We start from the raw sequence: 20,000 nt of genomic DNA on the forward strand, positions 1-20,000 counted from the left end.
TCCTCTGTAAGAATGTTGCTTCAAAATCATTGTTTTCTTGAATAGTGTGCTAGCCCCTATACCATGACCCTCCACTCTCATGGACTAGTTCTCTTGGTAGAGGGTGCACTCACGCAACTGTTCCGTCAGTTTTCTTTTCTTGTTTGCTTAATCTTCCTAATCTTTATCATCTCTTTACCTTCATCATTGATCTTTATTTACAAAACCATCTCCACTCTCCTTCCATTTTCTAAGTAATTAAGTTGGAGGGTACTTGGCCTTGCATGGTATGCTGGCACCACCAGGTTGATCAGTTTTTTCTTACTTTTTTTTATCTCTGTTTTGATATACAGGTTCTAGACTGCACCAACTTTGTATGTTGCACTGCAGTTTTTGTGGAGTACATGATTTGAGATTACATCTAAACATTATGATAGCTTGTCATGTACAGAAATTTTGGCTTTACATATGAGGAATTAGCATAATGCCATTATGTATCAAGGCAAAAAGGGGCTGACATTGTATATTATTAGGAATGAGTACCCAAACTTCCCTTAAGACCTGCCTTGATATCTAAGTTGTAAAAGTTTAAGTTTCCAGCAGGCATAACAACTTTTTCATTTTCACACTCCAGAAGTAGATGGTGATTATTTTTAGTGTATTATTACTATTGCTGCTAAGATAGAGGAACATGATAGCAAGGCCTATTTTGCTGTTGTTGTTGGTGATTTCAATACTACTTTCCATAGGGATGGGTAAATCTTAAGAGCTGTTTAATTTGAAGCTAGCTATGAACAAATAAAGCGAGGCTTTTCGCAAGTTTGGTAATTACTTGGATATATTATTCTACGCTAAAGATACATCTATATTCAGTGTCAAGCCAACAGGAATGGAATCTTTAATGGTCTCTCCCTTCTGAATTGATCACAGTTTTAAAAGGAAGCCTATTGTTCCTGAAAATGAAAATTTTGTAGTAAAAAATGTTTAATCTTTGGTTTTTGAGTTATCATATTAAAGACAAAGATGGAGCAGTGACGGGAAAAGGAATAGATTTGATGTGAAATGAAATGGTTATACCCAGCAGAAAGCTGTGGCTCACTGACAACCCAAAATGTTGTGTTACTCTTGACCGAATATTTTTTTCTAGAATCAACAAGCTTTCCTTTGCTTAGACCAGGTGGCTCAATAACTTTCAAAAAGAAAATGCAACACCTTTCAGCTGTTCTGTTTGGCAGTAAGCAGAGTAGAAAGATATTTGAGATGCTTTTTTTTATGCCTGAGAATAAAGTACCTTAGCTTCTCAGTCCCAAGAAGTTAAGGCCTGTTTGCTTGATCTTCATGCTTTTTGATGTGTAAGACTTATGACTTAAGGCTTAAGATTGATCACTTCCACAGAGATGCTGATGATCATGGCATGGCTGTTGTCTGTAAGTTCAGTGAACTTTGGTCAAATGATAGTAACTAAAGAAAAGAAACAGCAAGGGTAACTGCTTGCCGATTTAAATGAATATAGATAAGGACACTGACTAGATGAAATACTTTTGATTCAGATGACATACACTTAATTCATTCATATCATAAAGAGAAAAATGATAAAGAAGGATTCAGCCCAAGTGTGAAGCCAACTTGCCAAATGGGCAGAGGTCATTATTAAGCATTAGTAACTATGAGGGCATAAAAGGCTCATCATGATCTCTCCAAGACAGTTTTATAGCAGCCAAAACACTCCAAAAATTTTAAGAAGTTTGATGTTTAATTTAATTTTGGTCAAACATAATTATTCTGAATGCAAAATACTTAAAGGTAACCAGTAGTAGGAACTGTTTTGGAAACTATGAAATATTAAAAATGAAAAAATGACAATTCATGTTTGCTCTTATGTTTTGATAGATGAACAAATAATAGTTTAATTGCGTATAAATATTTATATGAGAGGAGAGTAGAAAAAGGTGGCGTAGAGAAGATTGGTAAGTAGGAGAAAAGTAAGTGAAGAAATGCCTCAGGAACATGTCTGTGTATCTTTTCTTGAATGATGTTTCATAAGCAATTGTATTGTACTAAAAAAACAAGATTCAAGTTAAGTAAAATCATGGCCAGGGTGTTTTAACAAGCAGGTCTTGTTAACTTCAAGAACAAGTTTTAGGTAACATATGCAAGTGTTATTTTCTTACATTCAGTTTACCACCCATCAAGTTTCCTTGTTTTGTTTGTAGATCATATGATGACAATACTGTGATGCAATCCTTTCTTTTGTGCTGCCTTCCAACTTATGAACGGAGTCACTTTTGATAGAGTAATCAACCATTATACTACATACTTTGTTCCAGGTGAACTATCTTTTACTGAAAAATTATCTTGGCAAAGTTTAATGTGATTATTATATTTGTTTTACAGAGGAGCTTGGTCAATTAGTGGAAGTTCGCCAGTTGTTTGTGCTGCTTATCCGTATGTACCGACCAGGAGTCCTAAACCTCAATTATCTGCAGGATTTGATTACAACTAATCATCGCTTTCTCACCACTCAGGAGGCCACCAGTCAGCTTCATCCGTCCATGCCTTCATTTAATATTGTCAACCATGTGAAACAGTGAGTAGAAGTTTTAGTATACCTTTAGGCAATGTTGAATAAGATCTACATGGCTATTAGACCCATTTTCAAAGGCATAGCCTTATTTTTTTCTGGTGCCATTGTGGTTTCATAAAATTGCCAGTATTAGGATGTATTTTCTTTTTTTAAAGCAAACGTCATCTTACAGAGCAGATGAAAATAAACACATGTAAGCTAAGTCATTTAGGCTAATTTCGACTCATTCCTCACCTCCTTGTGTTAGAGGATATCTTCTGTAGCACTGAAAACAGAAAACTTCTTAAGGTCATACCTTCATCTTCAGTTTTGGTATACTTCTGACCATAAAGTAAAGGGAAAGTGGGAAGGAATTTCTTAAAATAGAGAAAATGTGGGGAAGGAATTTCCTAAAATAGAGAAAATTTAGTCACAGAAAATAGAAATATTAAAATATCAATTACAGACCTTTATAGGAGAGGGAGAGAAATATACAGTCTGTATATTTCTGATATTCTAAAAGAAACTATGAAGGCCTGGTAGTTGTTTCAAGGCCACCTGAAAGGAGAATGGACTCTTCCCTTACATTAGAAGAACAGTTGCCAAAATAGTCATTATTGAAAAGACCCCTGCCCCCATGGACCACTTTGCAGCCATGAAAAAGAAGAGAAAGACAATGGGTTAGGGGTTAAAGGCAAGGCCTTTGATTAGACAAGTAGCCGTTATAAAACTTTGTTAAAAGAGTCGGCAGCAGCAGCAAAACATTGCCTTTGTATTCAGAAGCATTACTAGTAATATGGACTATTTTATATCTTTAAGGCAAGCATGAAGTTAGTTGAATGCATAAGAGATTATATTAAGCTATACATCAAACAGAAAAGAAAAATTAGATGGGGAATGGGCAGATGTAAAGTTTGTCAAAAGTGAGAACACAAGATTCTTAGAGTCACATGAAGGATGAAAATATATAAGGACATTAGAGGATAAGGTCTTACTAAATGTTAGCTATAACACTGATTATCTGGAAAACAGTAGGCTTTATGGTATTGGGAAAATAAAAGGTAAGCAGGTTTCAAGAATTCTGGTGTTAATGGAAGTTAAATTTGCAGGATGGTAGTTTTAAAGGATTATAATGGTCTGCTTTTTGGGGCAAGGGGATAAACTTAACAAATCAACTTAGAAAACTGATAAATTGGATTAGGTTTTCATTTTCAGATAATTAGGACAGTTACATTACTGTTATTGGCACAACTATGAATTCTTGAAAGATATTCATGTATCTGTGTTCAAGAGTGTCAGAAATTATATCTAAAATTGGTGAAATATTTAAGCTCATCCACTACAAGTGCCAAAGATTTTGTGAAGAATTTTTGTTGAGCCGAGATCTTGGGGAATGAAAATTTTCCTTCAGTACTAAAAACAAAACAGGGAGTATACACCAAACTCTACTTATGATTGTATAGTATCCCTGATCAAGGAGATAGTTACAACTTTTGGTAGTATCTTACAGATCATTGCCAGAGACAGATATTCTCTTAGATCAATTATTTGAATGTGAATCTTTATACAGGCAGTCCCCGGTTTATGACAGGGGTTCCGTTCTTGAGACGCGTCGTAAGCCGAAAATCGTTGTAAGCCAGAAAATCGTCAAAACTCCCAAGAAAACCTAACTCAATGCTATAGGTATATTAAAAACTATGTAAACTGCATTTTTATTACATTTTTCATCAAGAAAAACTTCAAATATTGATTATTTTGCATTTTTGGAGGCATATTTCTTCTGCCAGATCGGCGTCACAAGTGTCATAACCCTGGAACATGTGCTGTAAACCTGAAAATAATTTCTGATGAATATAATTGAAGTGTCGTAATCTCGGAACGTCATAAGCCAAACCCGTTGTAAGCAGGGGACTGCCTGTATTTTGAAGGAAGACTAGACTTCTATTATTATTATTATTATTATTATTATTATTATTATTATTCAGAAGATGAAACTTATTTGTATGGAACAATTCCAAAGGGGTCACTGACTTGAAATCCAAGCTTCCAAAGAAGTAGAAGGTAAAGGGAAATACAGTAAAAAGAGATCCCACTTATTACAAAAGAACAAATAAATTAACAAATACAGGAGATAAAAATGTATTAAAATGCAAAGAGAATAACGTTATGGAAGTAATGCGGTGCATCTTCCCTTAAACTTCTGAAGTTCAAATTGCACGACATCCACTGGGAGGCTGTTCCACAGTCGAACGGTACGAGAAATAAAGGACTTTTGAAGCTGAGAAGTGGGACAGCAAGGCACATTTATTGCATATATGTGCTGCTGTTCAGTGAATCTGTTTGCTCATCAAGTGAAAGGGATCAGGGATCAATTGTGAATGCAAATGATGTTTGTTGAAGTATAACTTATGAAAAAGTGACATAACTGCTATTATTAGGAAACAGAAACGTACCACCACAAACCACTCCATCTAAAAGAGATAAATCTCTGGCAGAAGCAGACATCCACACCAGAGAACATTATTTTAGTGAAGGAAGCACAAATGACCTAAAGCAGATTACTGTACATTGATTTCATCACTTATATACATGTGATGTTTATGAAGAATACCCAACTTTTTGTGGCATTTACTGAAGCTTACATTAGATATGAGTCAAAAGTTACACAGAATAGTTAAAATCAGGCTCATTCAGCAGAGTTCCTTGCATCTGAAGGGGAGGATACTGGTGAGAACTCTGTACGAGATCTGCTAATTAATAGTATTTTCATTTTACTAGAGTTCAGTTTCATACCCCACTAACTACATCATTCCCTGGTGCGATCCATGTCCCGATTAAGGCTAAGGGCAGCCTCACTTCTCATAAGTGGAGACTATTAAACCCACAAGTGTTGCATCATCAGCATAATGAACAATCTTGTTTTCCAGGCCAACAACCATATCACTTGTAACCACTAAAAATAACAGTGGACAAAGAACCCCATACAACTCCAGACAATATAGGTCTTGGTGCACTAAGGGCATTGTGTGAAGCAGCTTGATGCTGCCTACCTGTGACAAATCTTGATGTAATCTTAAAACATATACACCCTCTCCAAGATTCTGAAATTTGTAAATATGAGTACCTTGTGATTTTCTAAATCGAAAGCAGCACTAAAATCTATTTACATTTCTCTACACTCAAAACCCTTATCAAGATTCCCTTGCAAATAGCATCTCAAATCTAAAATAATCCGCATATTTATATAGTGGCGTAAAAATAAGTTTTATAGGAACTTTGGAGAGCACAGGGATATTAGAGATTAGCCTGTGGTTACAGCAGTCTGCAGATATACCACTCTTTGGAACAGGCACTGTACAGGCAGTCCTGGTTATGTATTGGCAGTCTCGGTTATCAGTGATCCGGTTTTATGGTGCTTGTCTAGCAACAAAAATCAGCAATTTTCTGCCAATGTGTGCCAATTTCCACTTATCAGCACCAATAATCAGGTATTGGCCCTGAAAGCCAGCCAGTTATCGGTGCTGAAAATCGCCGATTTCCTGTTATTGGCGATTTTTGCTTATTGTTATGCCGTCGGAACAGAACCCCCCCTGACAACTGGCAACTGGGCTCATCTACAAAGGTACTACATTGACATAGAAATATGACAAATTTTCTAAGACAATTTGTATTTTTCATAGCTAGAAACCTGAGGACTTAGGATAATTTTCTAGTGCCTAGCTGGACCCGGTTAAAGAATCAGAGATTGTAAAGCAAGGAATCTGTGAGATCTGGCAACACAGGGTGAAACCATCAGAATCTTTTCCATCCCCGCTCTCAAGATTATCCAGAATTTTCTTAACATATCAAGAGTGATATGCAAATTTTACAAGAATATGTTCAGGATTACGAGTATCATGAGGAATAAATCCTTAGCTGATTGCTTTACTTTAAAAGCTTGATGAAGCAGCCAGCCTTTTCCCTAGGGCCAGTAACCAATCGACCATCATTTGTTAGTAGTGGTGGAGTTGAAATGAGCCTGACCCAAATAGATGATGCCAATTTGTTCCACCACAGATGAGGCTGAGTAATGCCTTAAAGTTTCTTCCTTCTTCAAGGAAATATTGTACGTAGTAATTTCTTTTGGCTGTATGGCAGGGGCTATTTCACAAGATACTGAGACTCAACAAAAATGGTGATATTTTCATTTAAATGATGTTGTCTCCATGCATTGAATTTGGTCTGTTTTTCATGGTAGGCTTGTCTCCATGTATCATTAAACCATGGCTTAATGGAGTTAGATGTAAAATTAGATCTGTCTACCCTACTCTATCCTTTGAGGTTTCTGCCAGAACCCTCATCAGGCCAATCATCTGTCCTCTAACTGTGTGATTTTCTGGATTTTCCTACAGGTGTCATCCTGCTACTTCTACATATGCTTTTCCGGCCAACTGTTCCTCATCCCCTTTTTAATTACATGCTGAGACCATCTGAATCTTTGCAAGGTCTTTTTCCAGTTATCTACCCACCATACTCCAGCTATAAATTTTAACATACTTTAGTCACACCTTCCAAAATATCTTCCATTTTTCTTTTCACTGCCCATGTATCTGTTGCCTAGTGTAGTGAAGGGCATATGAATCTTCCCTTCTATTGGGACATTAACTAGTACTTTAGTTATCTCTTTCCATTTCATCCTTGCTGGATCTGTTCTGTTGCTGTTCTCAACTCCTGCTACACAATCCAGTTTGTCCCAAAGGTATATTTTGTAACCCAAAGCACCTCTTGTGACACCATTACATTTATTACACAGTACAGGATGCATTCCCACACTTTTCACACAACAACCACTTAGTCATTATCCTGATTGCTACTTTACAGGCCATTCTGATTTTTTTCTCTTGCTTAAAAAGGCTCCCAACTGCCTTCTTGTCTGCAATACTTTGTACCCTCTTCCATTGCTATGACAGAGAAGGGCTCAGTGTTGATCCTTGATAGACACCAACATTTATCTAAAATTCTTGTGGCTCACCTCTACTGTTTTCACAGTAGATCTAGTAATTGGGTACCCTATGCATTTGTAATGTCCTTTAATTGCTTGTCTTGGAACTATATCAAATGCCCTTTCAATATAAAAACAAATGTGGTATACTCTCTTCTTCATTGTGTGGCATTTTTATGTAGTAATTGCATCATTATAAGAACTGCTTCAATTTTATCCCTGACAAGAAATCAGACTAATAATTACCAGTTGTAACAATTTTTTTCAGCCATTCCTCTGGTGCTATTTTGAATATTTTCACAGAATTGAAACTAGATTAAATGGCATGTTGATCTTTTAAGTATTATGTTGAGTTGCATACCCAATTACACTGAGCTTCCCCCTTTTAGTTTTCTGTGAAAGAAAGCTATTGAGATGGTTTTGTCTGTCCCACTTTTCGTCCACCCTCAGATCTTAAAAGCTATTGAGGCTAGAGGGCTGCAAATTGGAAGTTGATCACCCACCCTCTAATCATCAAACACCAAATTGCAGCCCTCTAGCCTCATAGTTTTTATTCTATTTAAGGTTTAAGTTAGCCATAGTGATGCGTCTGGCAACAATATATAGCCCATCCAGGGGCCACCATTAAAGTTACATGGGCCACGGTTCATACAGCATTATACCACCAAAAGATAGATTTATTTTTGGTAGCCTTGATTATATGCTGTAGCAGCTGTACAGAAAACTAGGTTGTACCGAAGATACTTTGCACATTTTTTACTTTTTTCCATGTTGTCACCAATATTCAGCTGGTGAAGCTCTCTTTGGCTATGGAACCTTCAGTACAGTTATGGTAAGCTGTGAGTTTTAATGTTACCCCACTACATAATTGCTTTTTGGAATACACAAAGGGAAACAAACAATTCTATGTTACTATATTCTTTAACATTTCTGTGGGCCATAATAATGCACTAACCTCGTATGGTCTAGAATGTCCGTAGATGTAGACATGGTCAGGTCAGCATTAGAATACTGAAATGAGTGCTTGTTATGGAATGTCATCAATCTAGAATCAGTTGCTATTGATATCAAGGATATTCTGATCTTCCTTACCTGATAGGTTACTGTCCCATAAGAGAGGAAGTGTTTGAGAAAGGAACTATGCTTTGTCAAAGGAAACTACATGGAGAAAATTGTCATTAGATTTTCTAAAGAAAATAAAACAATTAAATATTGTCTTCAGAGGTAGTGATGAATGCTGCAAATATCTGTGCGTTTTATGATTTAGACCTGGATTATAAGCTTCATTATCTACCTTGGTTTCTTAAAAACAAATAATACATGTATGTACCTTATAGAAGTCACTGAGGACAAATTCAAGTTCCTCAGTTTGACTTCTTAAAGCCCTTCAGTTTCATTGAAGATTAATGGCCTTTTTTCTGTTAAATGCTAGTTTACTTCCTGGATGAGACTGCCTGTATGGATTTGGGACTGTGAATATTTTTTCCTTAACTGGAGGACAAACTTTTTTTTTATAATTATCTTATCCAGTAATTACATAACTATATGTAGTTTCCTCTTGCACAGCAGCTTGAATTAAAAATTTTGCAGGTAAATCTTCATAGTCCAAATCAGGTGACTAGTGTAAGGGCAGTACATAGTGGGGAGAGAAATTGTGCTTAATTTTAGTGCTTTTTTGAGGAGAGTAGCCATTCTCAACAGCCGGGAACCGTGCTATGAGTACTCTCCCTGCACCAATTTTCTCCCCTACTGCTGGCCCTCATTATTTCTCCACTTGCCCCCTCACTTCCTTCCCATGCCATTGCCAGTCTTGTGTCTATTTTAGTAGATGCTAACCTTATATCACACATGTAGTGTGATATAGTGATGGAGGTTTCTACTTGTGCCACCAATACTCCTAGACAAAGGTGCCACCAATACTCCTAGACAAAGGTCATTGGCATACTCTCCTACTCTTGGGAGCAGTCATACTAGAATCCCAAGGGAAGCTTGTGTGGTGTCCACAGGTAGTTGTCCCCTCAGTCGAGCCTGTTGCCGGTCCCAGGTATTGACAGACAGCCACTGGAAAGGTGTCTTACTAGAAGTGTAGTGGAAGAGGGGCTATCTGGCCCTAACAGTACTCTTAAACCTGAGTCCAAAGGGGTTTTGCCCCTGGATAGTTCCCCCTCAGTCGACCCTGCTGTTTGCAGATGTCGACTAACAGCCATTGGAAAAGTGTCCATAGAGATATTTTTATTCTAGTGATACTCCATTGTACATAAAGCCCTGATGGCTTTTTTTCCTAGTGAATCTATGCTGTTGAAGAGGTGCTTTTCAGATGATAGTCACACTTTTCCATTATCCTGTAACATGTCAGGGAGAATGATTGTAGTCCATCAGCACTTGAGTGTCCAGTTCCACCCGAGCGGCCAGTTGCACCCGAGCTTCCATTAGCATCTGAGTGCCCTATCACCAGCTCTCAGGCATCTGGCATCAGCTTACTAGTGACTAACACTAATATCTCTTTAGCTCAGCGCCTGTCTCTTCTAGGAACACACTGGTGCTCTTGTTTTGAGCACAATTTCCAATTGAAAGCCTAACTCTGGTGTTCTAGTGGCCGACTTTGTCGCTTTTCAGCCTGTTCCACATTCATTTAGAGTTCTAGACCGACTGAATTGCTCCCTTTTGTGACATCATTTGTCTCAAAGCACTGTCCTTTGCAGACAGGCACTTTGTTGTATGAATTATGAGCTTGGGAGTCTGATCTTGGTTTTTCAAGGGAGCAAGACAACTGCCTTTGTCTTCTCCTCCTTCTGATGCTTAGACAGACTAAGCCATCCTGGCTGAAGTTCTGGTCAAGATTTTGAAGTAGGGTTTTTTTTTTTTGACTGACATCAGGAGCAGGGGTTAAGAAGCTAGGAGTCTCTCAAGCGTTCCCAGAGTCAATGGGGAGGAACACCCATTCACTTTCACCATTCTTTCTTTGCCTCCAGCCATCTACCAAGAGAATCACAGCTACTTCAGGCCAGTTTTTTGTCGCGCTGGAATCCTGATCACCCGGCACCTGTTCCAGAGCTCTTACTTTTTTTCTTTCTACCCATACTTCTCGTTCTATTAACAATTATTCTTTTAGATCGTTGTGTTTGACTGCAACAGAAATTCTCTCTCCTGGTTTTGTTCAAGGCCTTCCTTTGCCCATGATCAGGCTCTTGTGTCTTTTGGACTTTACAAGTTCCTATAAAAGTGTCAGATTTTAATTTTAGCTAAGTACTGTCCCTCTTTCGTTTTCAGTCTGTATGAGGTGTCATCGAGTACACAGTGGTCATTATCGCTTTAAGAGTCAATCCCTCCCTGATGGCCATGTGCCCATGGTTTTCAACTATTGGGAGGATTGACAACTAGTAGTTATACAGGTGGTCCCCAGTTATCGACTGCTTCGCTCTATGGCGCTTCGGTTTTATGGCGGTTTTTGAAAATATTAATTGAAATATAAGGCTTCTTATGGTGCCACATTCGGTTATCGGCGCCATAAGCCACCCGTCCATAGCATCGGGGGCGCCATAAAGCAAAAATCGCCATTAAGCAAAGCATGAAAGTCTAAGGGAGTAAAACATACTTATGGCGCTGAGACACTTATGGTGCCGGTAACCGCTTATCGGCGCCATAAGAGCGCCATAAGTGCGCCATAAGTATGTTTTACTCCCTTAGACTTTAATGCTTCACTTAATGGCGATTTAAGCTTTATGACGCCCAGCCAGGAACAGAACCCATGCCGATAACTGTGGACCACCTGTAGTTATTTTCTTGTCTGCTGGAAGATTCTAGAGTTTGTGTGGTTACAGAGACAAACTGGATGGTCTAATCATCCATTTTCCAGAGCATTTGAAGGAGTTCTAGATATGTTAACATACAACTCCGTGTGATTTTTCAGACCTGTTTTATGAGATAGAGTCTGCCAGTGAGGGAGTTTAGACCTCATGAACAGCACAAGCCTTTTCTTGAGCCCTTGCTCCACTTTCTTTTGTTATCTTTCTGGCCATGAGCTCCAGCCTGTCCCACATCAGTAGGGACAAGAATTCATTACTGGGTTCTGCTGATTTTCCCCTATCCTGGAATTGCAGTTGGGCCTACATTGGGATCTTTCTGAAGAAGTCTCTAATCATGAAACTAGTCTTAGACTGCTTCTCACTTCTCATTCCAGTCAGGTTAGCCAGCTCAGGGAACAGGGAATTTCTGGGACATGTTCCTGGGAGAACAAAACCTTCATTCATATGCCAGAGAGATGGAAGGCTTTCGCGTAAGGCTTCAGTTCATCTCAACCCTCACTATATCGTAAACTGTGGCATGCCTCTTTCAAGACCGCAATCCTTATGTTTTCACATTAGCGCTCCCTGCCAAGTGGCAACAAACAATTATTCAAATCCTTTCTTGTTCTCCTGGATTTTTTGGTGGAAGATCTGAACTGTCAGAAACTCGCTCTTTCTCCTGAGTGGATCTTGGATTCCATGATCTTTTGGGTGAGTGCTATCTGTGGGACAGGCTAACCTACTCTGTATGCTTCCTTAGAGAACCTTCTAGCATGGGCATTAGACACCATACTGCAAAAGGGTTCCAACCTGGAATTCTACTCTCATCCACTGTCTGAAGGGCCAAGGGAGGGCTGAATTTTTTTTCAGGCTTTTCGAAATGTTACAACGTTCCTAGTATCCTTGTTCTGATTTGCAGTTTATCATTCCAGAATTGCTAAGATTGATTGGTGAACTCTCGGAGAATCCTTCCACTTTTCGTATCTTCTCAGAAAACCTCACTCCAGGAGACACCAGCTGGGTGGTATGGTCTTATGCGGACATGCTGTGGGCTGATTGGGAGTTTTAGAGGAGGAGGGTTTTTTCCAGAGGTCCACCAAGAGGCATTTGAGCGATGCAGATGAGGGTATCGAGCTACGTCCGATTCAGTAACGTGGTTTGCTTATTTACTCTGGAATTTTACCAAGAATGAGCACCCTTCCATGATCTGCATCCGTTCTCTCTCTCTCTATCTCTGTCTCAACTTAATGGAAGAGAAGACAGTCTAGTCAGCAGGGAACAATGTTCCGGACCCAGGCACACATCGGGGTGAGCTTTCACCTCACCTGACTTTCATATCTCCTGGCGCCAATTACAGCTAAAGGCCACCTCACCCCAAGCAGCTAGGGGTGCCAGTCATCTCCCATCTGATTATTTTTCTGGCAACCAGCTCAGCGGGCGCCACTTCATCTTGGTGCCAACTAAGTAGTGTGCCCAATGCCCAGCGCCAGCTTCCGTGTGTCTGGCACCAACTCTCCCCACATCCTTGCCTTTGGGGAAGAGTAGGAAGCTCTCTGTTTTGTTCTGAGTTTTTCCGACATTGCCTGAGCAGGATTGGAAGCACTTAGGCTCTTTATAACCTCAGTATTCTGGCAATATCCCCTTTTGCCTCCCTTCTAAGGACATAAGGCCTACTTTTAGTGAAATCTCAAACGTCAAAACAACCTCTACCTCTTTAGCTTGCAGGCACTGTATGCCCCTGACGTCTTTCAACAATTGACCAACTGGAAGAGTAATCAATTTTACTTCTCACATTTTTTAAGTTAAAATGGTGTTAGATTGTTGGAGTACCTTGAAGTTATTTTTATTAACTGGTATGGCACTGCAGAAGGAAATATAGAATGTTTTCCTATTCTCAATTCACCTTTTAGGAAGGTGTTGAGACTTATGAGAGCCAGGGGATACAATGTACCTGGAGCACCTATCACTACTAGTGCAGGGTTGTAGTCTGAATTTCAGTGGAGGTGACAATCTTATCTGGTTGTGTTTGTAGTGGTACTGTGCCCAGGGTAAGGGTACGTATGAATGCTTTGCTAGCCATTGGATTACATCCTGTGCTGCAAAGCTCCCCTGATATTTTTCTAGCCAACAGGACAACTCCTTCACTGCAAAGTTCCCACTTGATTAGAGGGGCTCACAGCTTTATCGCCACACTGCCACAGGTTAAGTTGACTGCCAACCAGGGGCAGTTCTCTGCTGCAGGCTTTTTAATGGTTGATAGACATATGCATCATAAATATATCTATGTCTAATTGGCTGTATCCAGAAAGTATGTATCAGTGCACTTGGTAACAAAGAGCGTTTTCCCTCTTTGTCTAGTAGTGTGTAATCAGTTGCTTTTTTTATTTGCTTCATGAGTGCTTGCTGTACACAGTGCTTTCCCCAGAACACGGGGTTTTGTTACAAGTGCTGCAGCATTGTAGGTGCTGTTTTTACTGTGCCATGTATGGCCTCACCTTCTCCTAAGGAGGAGGTATTGACTCTTCAGAAGAAGCTTGAAATCATTGAGAAGAGAAGCAAGGTGGTCTATGGAACCTGCCCTGGATGAGTATAGCATTGCTTCAGTTAACCTTGCAGGATATCAAGGGTTCCAAGGACAGGCTGAAGAAGTACAGTAGTAACTTTGGGAAGAGAACATCCAGGAGTCGGGTTACCAAGGGTATTGGATAGTTGACCTTGATTTGGTTTTATCAGCAAAGGACTGCTGGTATGCATGTATGTTCTGCTGAATTGAAGGCTACAGCTACAAAGTTCACAGGCCTGCATAAGTTTGTGGACTTTATGATGTTCGAAGTTTGACCATTTCAATTCAAGATTCTGTTGGCACATGAAAGATGTGGTGCATTTTTTAACGAGAAAGACGTTGCTTATGTTCCAGTTATATTATGTATTGCATTTATTCTTTTTAATATTTTATTATGTCCATATACCATTAATATACCTCCCTCAATAATAATAATAATAATACAGTGAACCCTTTGCATTCGTGGGGGATGGGTAACCCCTCCCCCACGACTAGCTAAAATCCACGAATACTTAAAACCCTTAAAAACAAAGTTTAGAACTGCCTATTTTGGTAGTTAAAAACACAAAAAAATTAAAATGGTTATACGTGTCTGAATATTTTAGTACGTAGTTTTATCACAAAAAATGCATTTAGTCACAAAAATTATATGAAAATACAATAATTTGTGAATATTTCTCTGTGAAAAATACTGCAAATAGGCAAATTTTCTGCAGGTAATGAATATATAAAGTCTATAGAAAAATCCATGAATAGGAGAGTCTGCGAATCCTGAGTCCGGGATAGTCTGGGCTGACTGTATTCATATGTATATGTGCAACTAATGCCTCCTTAACCCTTAAATGCCGGGCTAAAAAAATTCATGCAGCACCCCGGATCAGGCAAACTTTGAAGTCGGCCAGTTTAAGAAAAAAAACTTAGTGGAAAGAGGAAGATATGCAAGTGCACATGGTGTAAGAAAACAAAAATTCTCCCTACCTTTCACTGGAAGTTGAAAATCGTAAATTATACAAAGTTATACATGTTTTTTCTAATAATTAATTTTATTTTATTTTGTAAAATTATAATTACAGCTCACACGATATCATAACAGATAAGAACTAAAATCAATAACAAATTCTGAGTGTAAATATTTACGTAAATTTACCGAGATCAAAGATGCAGTAACCTTTTTTTATTATACATGTTTTTTCTAGCATTTCTTTGTGAAATTACAATTGTAAATGACATACTGTCATAAAAATAAGATCTAAAACCAACAGCAACCTCTGGGTATATTTATAATTAAATATATAACAAGATGTCATGTGAGAGAGAGAGAGAGAGGCAGTACATGCCCCCTTGAAGTCGAGTACACAACTAGATCATGGGAGCCTGGAATCAACAAGCTGGGCCAGTCTAAAAGTTTCCCTTCAGTAAATTTATGGTCTGTTGGAGTAATGGAACCTCTTCCCCATCTGATTTCTCCAAATAGATGGCACTTAATTGACACTCGCCAGGAGGTAATCCATCCACCACTCAAAACCTGTTATTGTTACTCATATGAGGGTATCAGTCCATTAAGGGTTAATGTATGACATGGCATTAATGATATTTTACCATTTTGACAATACTTATGCTTCTGGAAATATCATTCAGTTGGTTAGCCAGAGGTCATCCTGACTGTTTCATCTACAAGACTACACTATTAGAATTTTTTATTACACTATAAGAATCCCCGTAGGGGGTTATTGCCATCAGTGCACCATATACAGTGCACTGTAGGGATTATTTAAGGTCCTTTGAAGCGTTCCTTCGGCCCCTAGCTGCAACCCCTTTCGTTCCTTTTACTGCACCTCCATTCATATTTTCTCTTCCATCTTGCTATCCACTCTCTCCAAACATTCGTTTCATAGTGCAACTGCGAGGTTTTCCCCCCTGTTATGCCTTTCAAACCCTTCTACTCTCAATTTCCGTTTCAGCACTGAATGACCTCATAGGTCCAAGTGCTTGGCCTTTGGCCTAAATTCTTTATTCCATTCCTACTCTATAAGAACTTACTTTATCTTGGTGCTTGCTTTCACCCACCATTAGTGTTAAGCAAGAACTCCATAAACATATGGAGTTTGACAAGGGATTTCTCACAAGAAGACTCATGACATAGCTTTGGATGCTTCTAAGGAAGAAATACAGGAATTTTGCCAGAAGTTAAGACTTGATGAGATAAGAAGTCCTTATTTCAGGGCAACGCTACAGTACTGGTAAAACTGGTCTATTCTACCACTCTTTACCCTTTAACACAGGCTGACAAGAAGGAAAAGAATTTACCCGGATGAAAGCTTTCTTAGCACTGCTTGCCTGCTTTGTTAAATCCAAATCTTTTTAGTAGCCATTGTTGAAAACCAGTGGTGGTTGGACATAAAAGCAACCATGCCCCCTGTGTGGGTTGATGGCTAGGCTGCCAGTGATTTAATATTATTCAGAAAAAATTTGGTTCATCTCCAAGATCATAACTGATTGGTTCCATAATCACTTTTATAAGGAGGTTGTTTATCATCATGCAAAGGAAACCTTGGTATATTGCTAGACATTGGATGAAGGCTTTACTTCTCATGGACAGTGTTCCTGTGCATTGTAATACAGCCCAGTTGGTTTGTGACAAAGGTTGTATTAGGGTCATGTATTTGCCTCCTAATACAACTGCACTTATTCAACTAATGGATCAAGATGTTATTGTTGCAACAAAATGTTTTTACTGAGAAAGTTCCTGAAGGAGGTAATGGTAGTGGTGGAGGATGAGGAGGAGAAGGAGCAAGACTTTTAAACATTTGGGGTGTCCAGACACAGTAGAATCTTCAAAGGGATTTGCTGGAGTCTGCTATCTACAACTTCGCAGATGCTTGGAAGGACATCAATATACAGACCCTCGACCTTGCTTTGAACTGTATGCAGAATGGAGAAGAGGGAGTGCTGGATTTCCAGGGGTTCTGAAGTCGGCAACCTCCATGCCATAATTGCCTAGGAAGGCAATGACATTCCCAAGGATGACATACTGGAATAGCTGGATGGCAATGGTGGCAACCTTCGCTTGAAGCTTTTGTCTGACAGCAAGATAGCTGCTCCAGTTGCTGCTGGTAATAAGGAATCCACTGAAGACAGCAACATCGACGGCAGCAAGACTTTTTCACAATAAGCTTCATACAATTATGTGCACAATGTCTTTGAACCTGTGTCAACCCCAATGACTGCCCCAGGCCTTGGACTTGGCCCCACAGGTTCGAGAGTTTCAGAGGAAAATTGATGTAAAGCAGAATCATTGTATCATCAGAATAACCGCAATAGCGTCTTCAGATCCCAAACACCCTTCCACCCAAGCCCAACACCATCCACTTCTTCGGTAACTTGGTTTGCCCCTTTTTGGTGATATGCAAGGTTCTATCGGCAGACTGTGTCGCTGCCCATCTTTGATGCCCATGATCCTCTAGGCACCTCTTTGCCTATTCTGCCCACTTCGCCACTCACTGTCTCAGGGGTCACAGGAAGCAAGAAATGGTGATCTCAACAACACAGTTGAGCTTATGGTTGGGAATGAGGTGGAGGAGAAGCAAGTAAACCTCACAAGTTTTATAAATGAATGGTTGTAGGTTTGATTTTGTTTTGTACGCACATTGTGTGAATGTTGATTATGTTTTGGCAAAATAAGAAAAAGAAATTGGTATCCAAGTTTTTCATTTGTGTGCTGTATGTGTGTTGTGAATGAGAGGAAAAAAGTTCCCTTTTTTTGTTTACAATATATATTTTAAAGTGTTACACTATAAATTCTAATATGTAGAGGCAAAATATAATGTTTAATGGGTTTAGGAAAAAAAGTTGATGTCTGTATTATTCATTAGTGAACTGTACATACAGTCAACCCCTGCGTATTCGCTGTTCCGGATTCATGGACTCCCGTTCGCAGTTTTTTTCTATGGAATATATTTACACATCATTGTGGAAAATATTCCTATTAGCAGTACTTTTAGTATAGAAATATTCACTGATTCATGTTTTCATGACCACATGCAATTTTTGTGATAACTATAAAATTACTTAGGTATAAGCATTTTTAGAGTTTTTTTTGGTGTTTGAACGATCAAAATAGCCATTTACAAGGGATTTTAGAAAGGTTTTAAGTAATTTGCGGATGTAAGGTACTTGCAGGGGGTTGTGGTACACATCCCTCGTGAATACCTGGGGTCAACTGTACAGTATACTTATTATTTTGTGTGTTGTGTACAAGAGAAAACAAGTACAAAATGCACCGAAGTTTCTTTTGTACAGCGTAAGAGTATAATGCTGCATGAATTGCCCGTGAAACACTCATTTGCAACCTACGAAACGTCCAGCCACGGCCCAGTGGTGGCCTGTGTTGTTGGTACCAATAGTGGTGCTAGATGCACAATCATGGCGAACGCTAACCTTAAATAAAATAAAACTATCAAAAATGAAATAAAACTATCGAGGTTATAGGGCTGCAATTTGGTATGTTTGAGGATTGGAGGGTGGATGATCAACATACCAATTTGCAGCCCTCTATTCTCAGTAGTTTTTAAGATCATCTGATGGCAGACAGAAAAAGTGTGGATGGAGAGACAAAGCCATCTCAATAGTTTTCTTTTGCAGAAAACTTAAATGGGCTTGCTAATTCATCACAAAGTGTACTTATACAGTACGTATATGTAATGTGTGATGTTTGTCATTTAGGAGCATATTTATTGTTTACGGAAATGAAGTATGACAAAGCAGGGGAAGTAAGGGTACAAAGTTGTTATTTTATATCCACAGGTTTGTTTAACCTTATCTGGCAAGGCCTTGGTTTTATTACAGTGTAATTGAAGGATTAATACTTTATGATTGTCTCTTATCATCACTAGGTGAGGAACTGGCTTCTTCACCTAGCGATGATAGAGGCAATTATAAAGTAGTAAATCAGAAGAAAGACAATTTGCCATTTGCTTGTTACAAATAAGAAGCAAGAATGTAAGCACAAGATGGATTTCTAGAGCACTTAACTGTTCTAAGGACACAGTGATAGCATAATTAAGTTATGGCGTGTCATTTTGGTGATGTTCTTCTATCCTTGCAAAATATCCTTTCCAAACCAGTCTGAACAAGGGTTCATAGACCAACTAAGTGCTTAGTTACAATGTCCCCCAGTAGGCCAGCATCTTGAAATGTCTTTTTTATAGATTCCATCATGTTGCAAATTATGTGAAATGTCTCTGTTGTGATGGAATACATAGACCCAAACTTCTCTCCATTCTTCCAAACGATCCCTGCTGCTTAAACCTAGTGTTTCAGGGATCTTCAGGGTCAGGTGGAGAATCTCATTAAAAGTTGGCTTCTTATTCACTGGGGCATTTATAGTAGGGGGATAATCATCAATGATACTAACTTTATCATTTCTCAGGTGTTACAATTAGTCCAAGAGCTCACACTTTTGTTTTTCACATCTATATGTTTAGGTTTCTCTGTTGTGCTAGTTGAACAATCTCAACTTAATCCAGCTCATTATGCTCTTTCACTTTGTCAAATTATAGAAGGATCTTTTGTCATACCACAGGGTTGAACTATTAAACCATTAACTCACGTTGATGTTTCTGAACCTGACAGAATCCCCAAGCCTATCAATGATATCAAATACAAGATAATATGTTGAAACCCAAGGAAGGAAGAATGTTCCAGCTTCTGAAGACAGAACAGTATACAGTGTCTTCCAGTTGACTATAGGAAATGTTTACATCGTTGTTAACTATATCCTGTAAGTGGTTTCACTGCCCATGGTAGGAGTTTGTATTTAGCAGGCTTTTGAGTACCAGCACTAATGGTACAGAAACATTGCCCAGTGAATGCTCCTTCCATATCATCAGCTTACAATATATTGCCATTATGCCTGAACGTAGCCTTGTGAAAGTGAAAGTTAGGGCTTCCATAGTAAGATTAGCATAGTATATGTATATACTCAAGGCATGCTTTAGGGCTAAGAAATTCACAAATCATCATGACCTGTTATCATATATCCTATGGAAGAGGACACCACTCTCTTAGTTATGTCTATTATTTCATACTCTTCAACAGCAGACATGTCAAATGATGTTCAGTGATAATTTC

General features: G+C 38.8%; 1 protein-coding gene across 1 annotated transcript in view; it reads left to right on the forward strand.

Moving 5' to 3' along the window:
- Positions 1-20,000, forward strand: part of LOC135227030 (protein timeless-like) — a 269,166-nt gene that overhangs the window by 66,760 nt on the left and 182,406 nt on the right. The window contains 1 exon segment of the mRNA XM_064266817.1: positions 2,374-2,566. Coding sequence (XP_064122887.1) covers positions 2,374-2,566 — 193 coding nt within the window.

This window comes from Macrobrachium nipponense, chromosome 15, assembly GCF_015104395.2.
Source record: "Macrobrachium nipponense isolate FS-2020 chromosome 15, ASM1510439v2, whole genome shotgun sequence".
NCBI lineage: Eukaryota > Metazoa > Arthropoda > Malacostraca > Decapoda > Palaemonidae > Macrobrachium > Macrobrachium nipponense.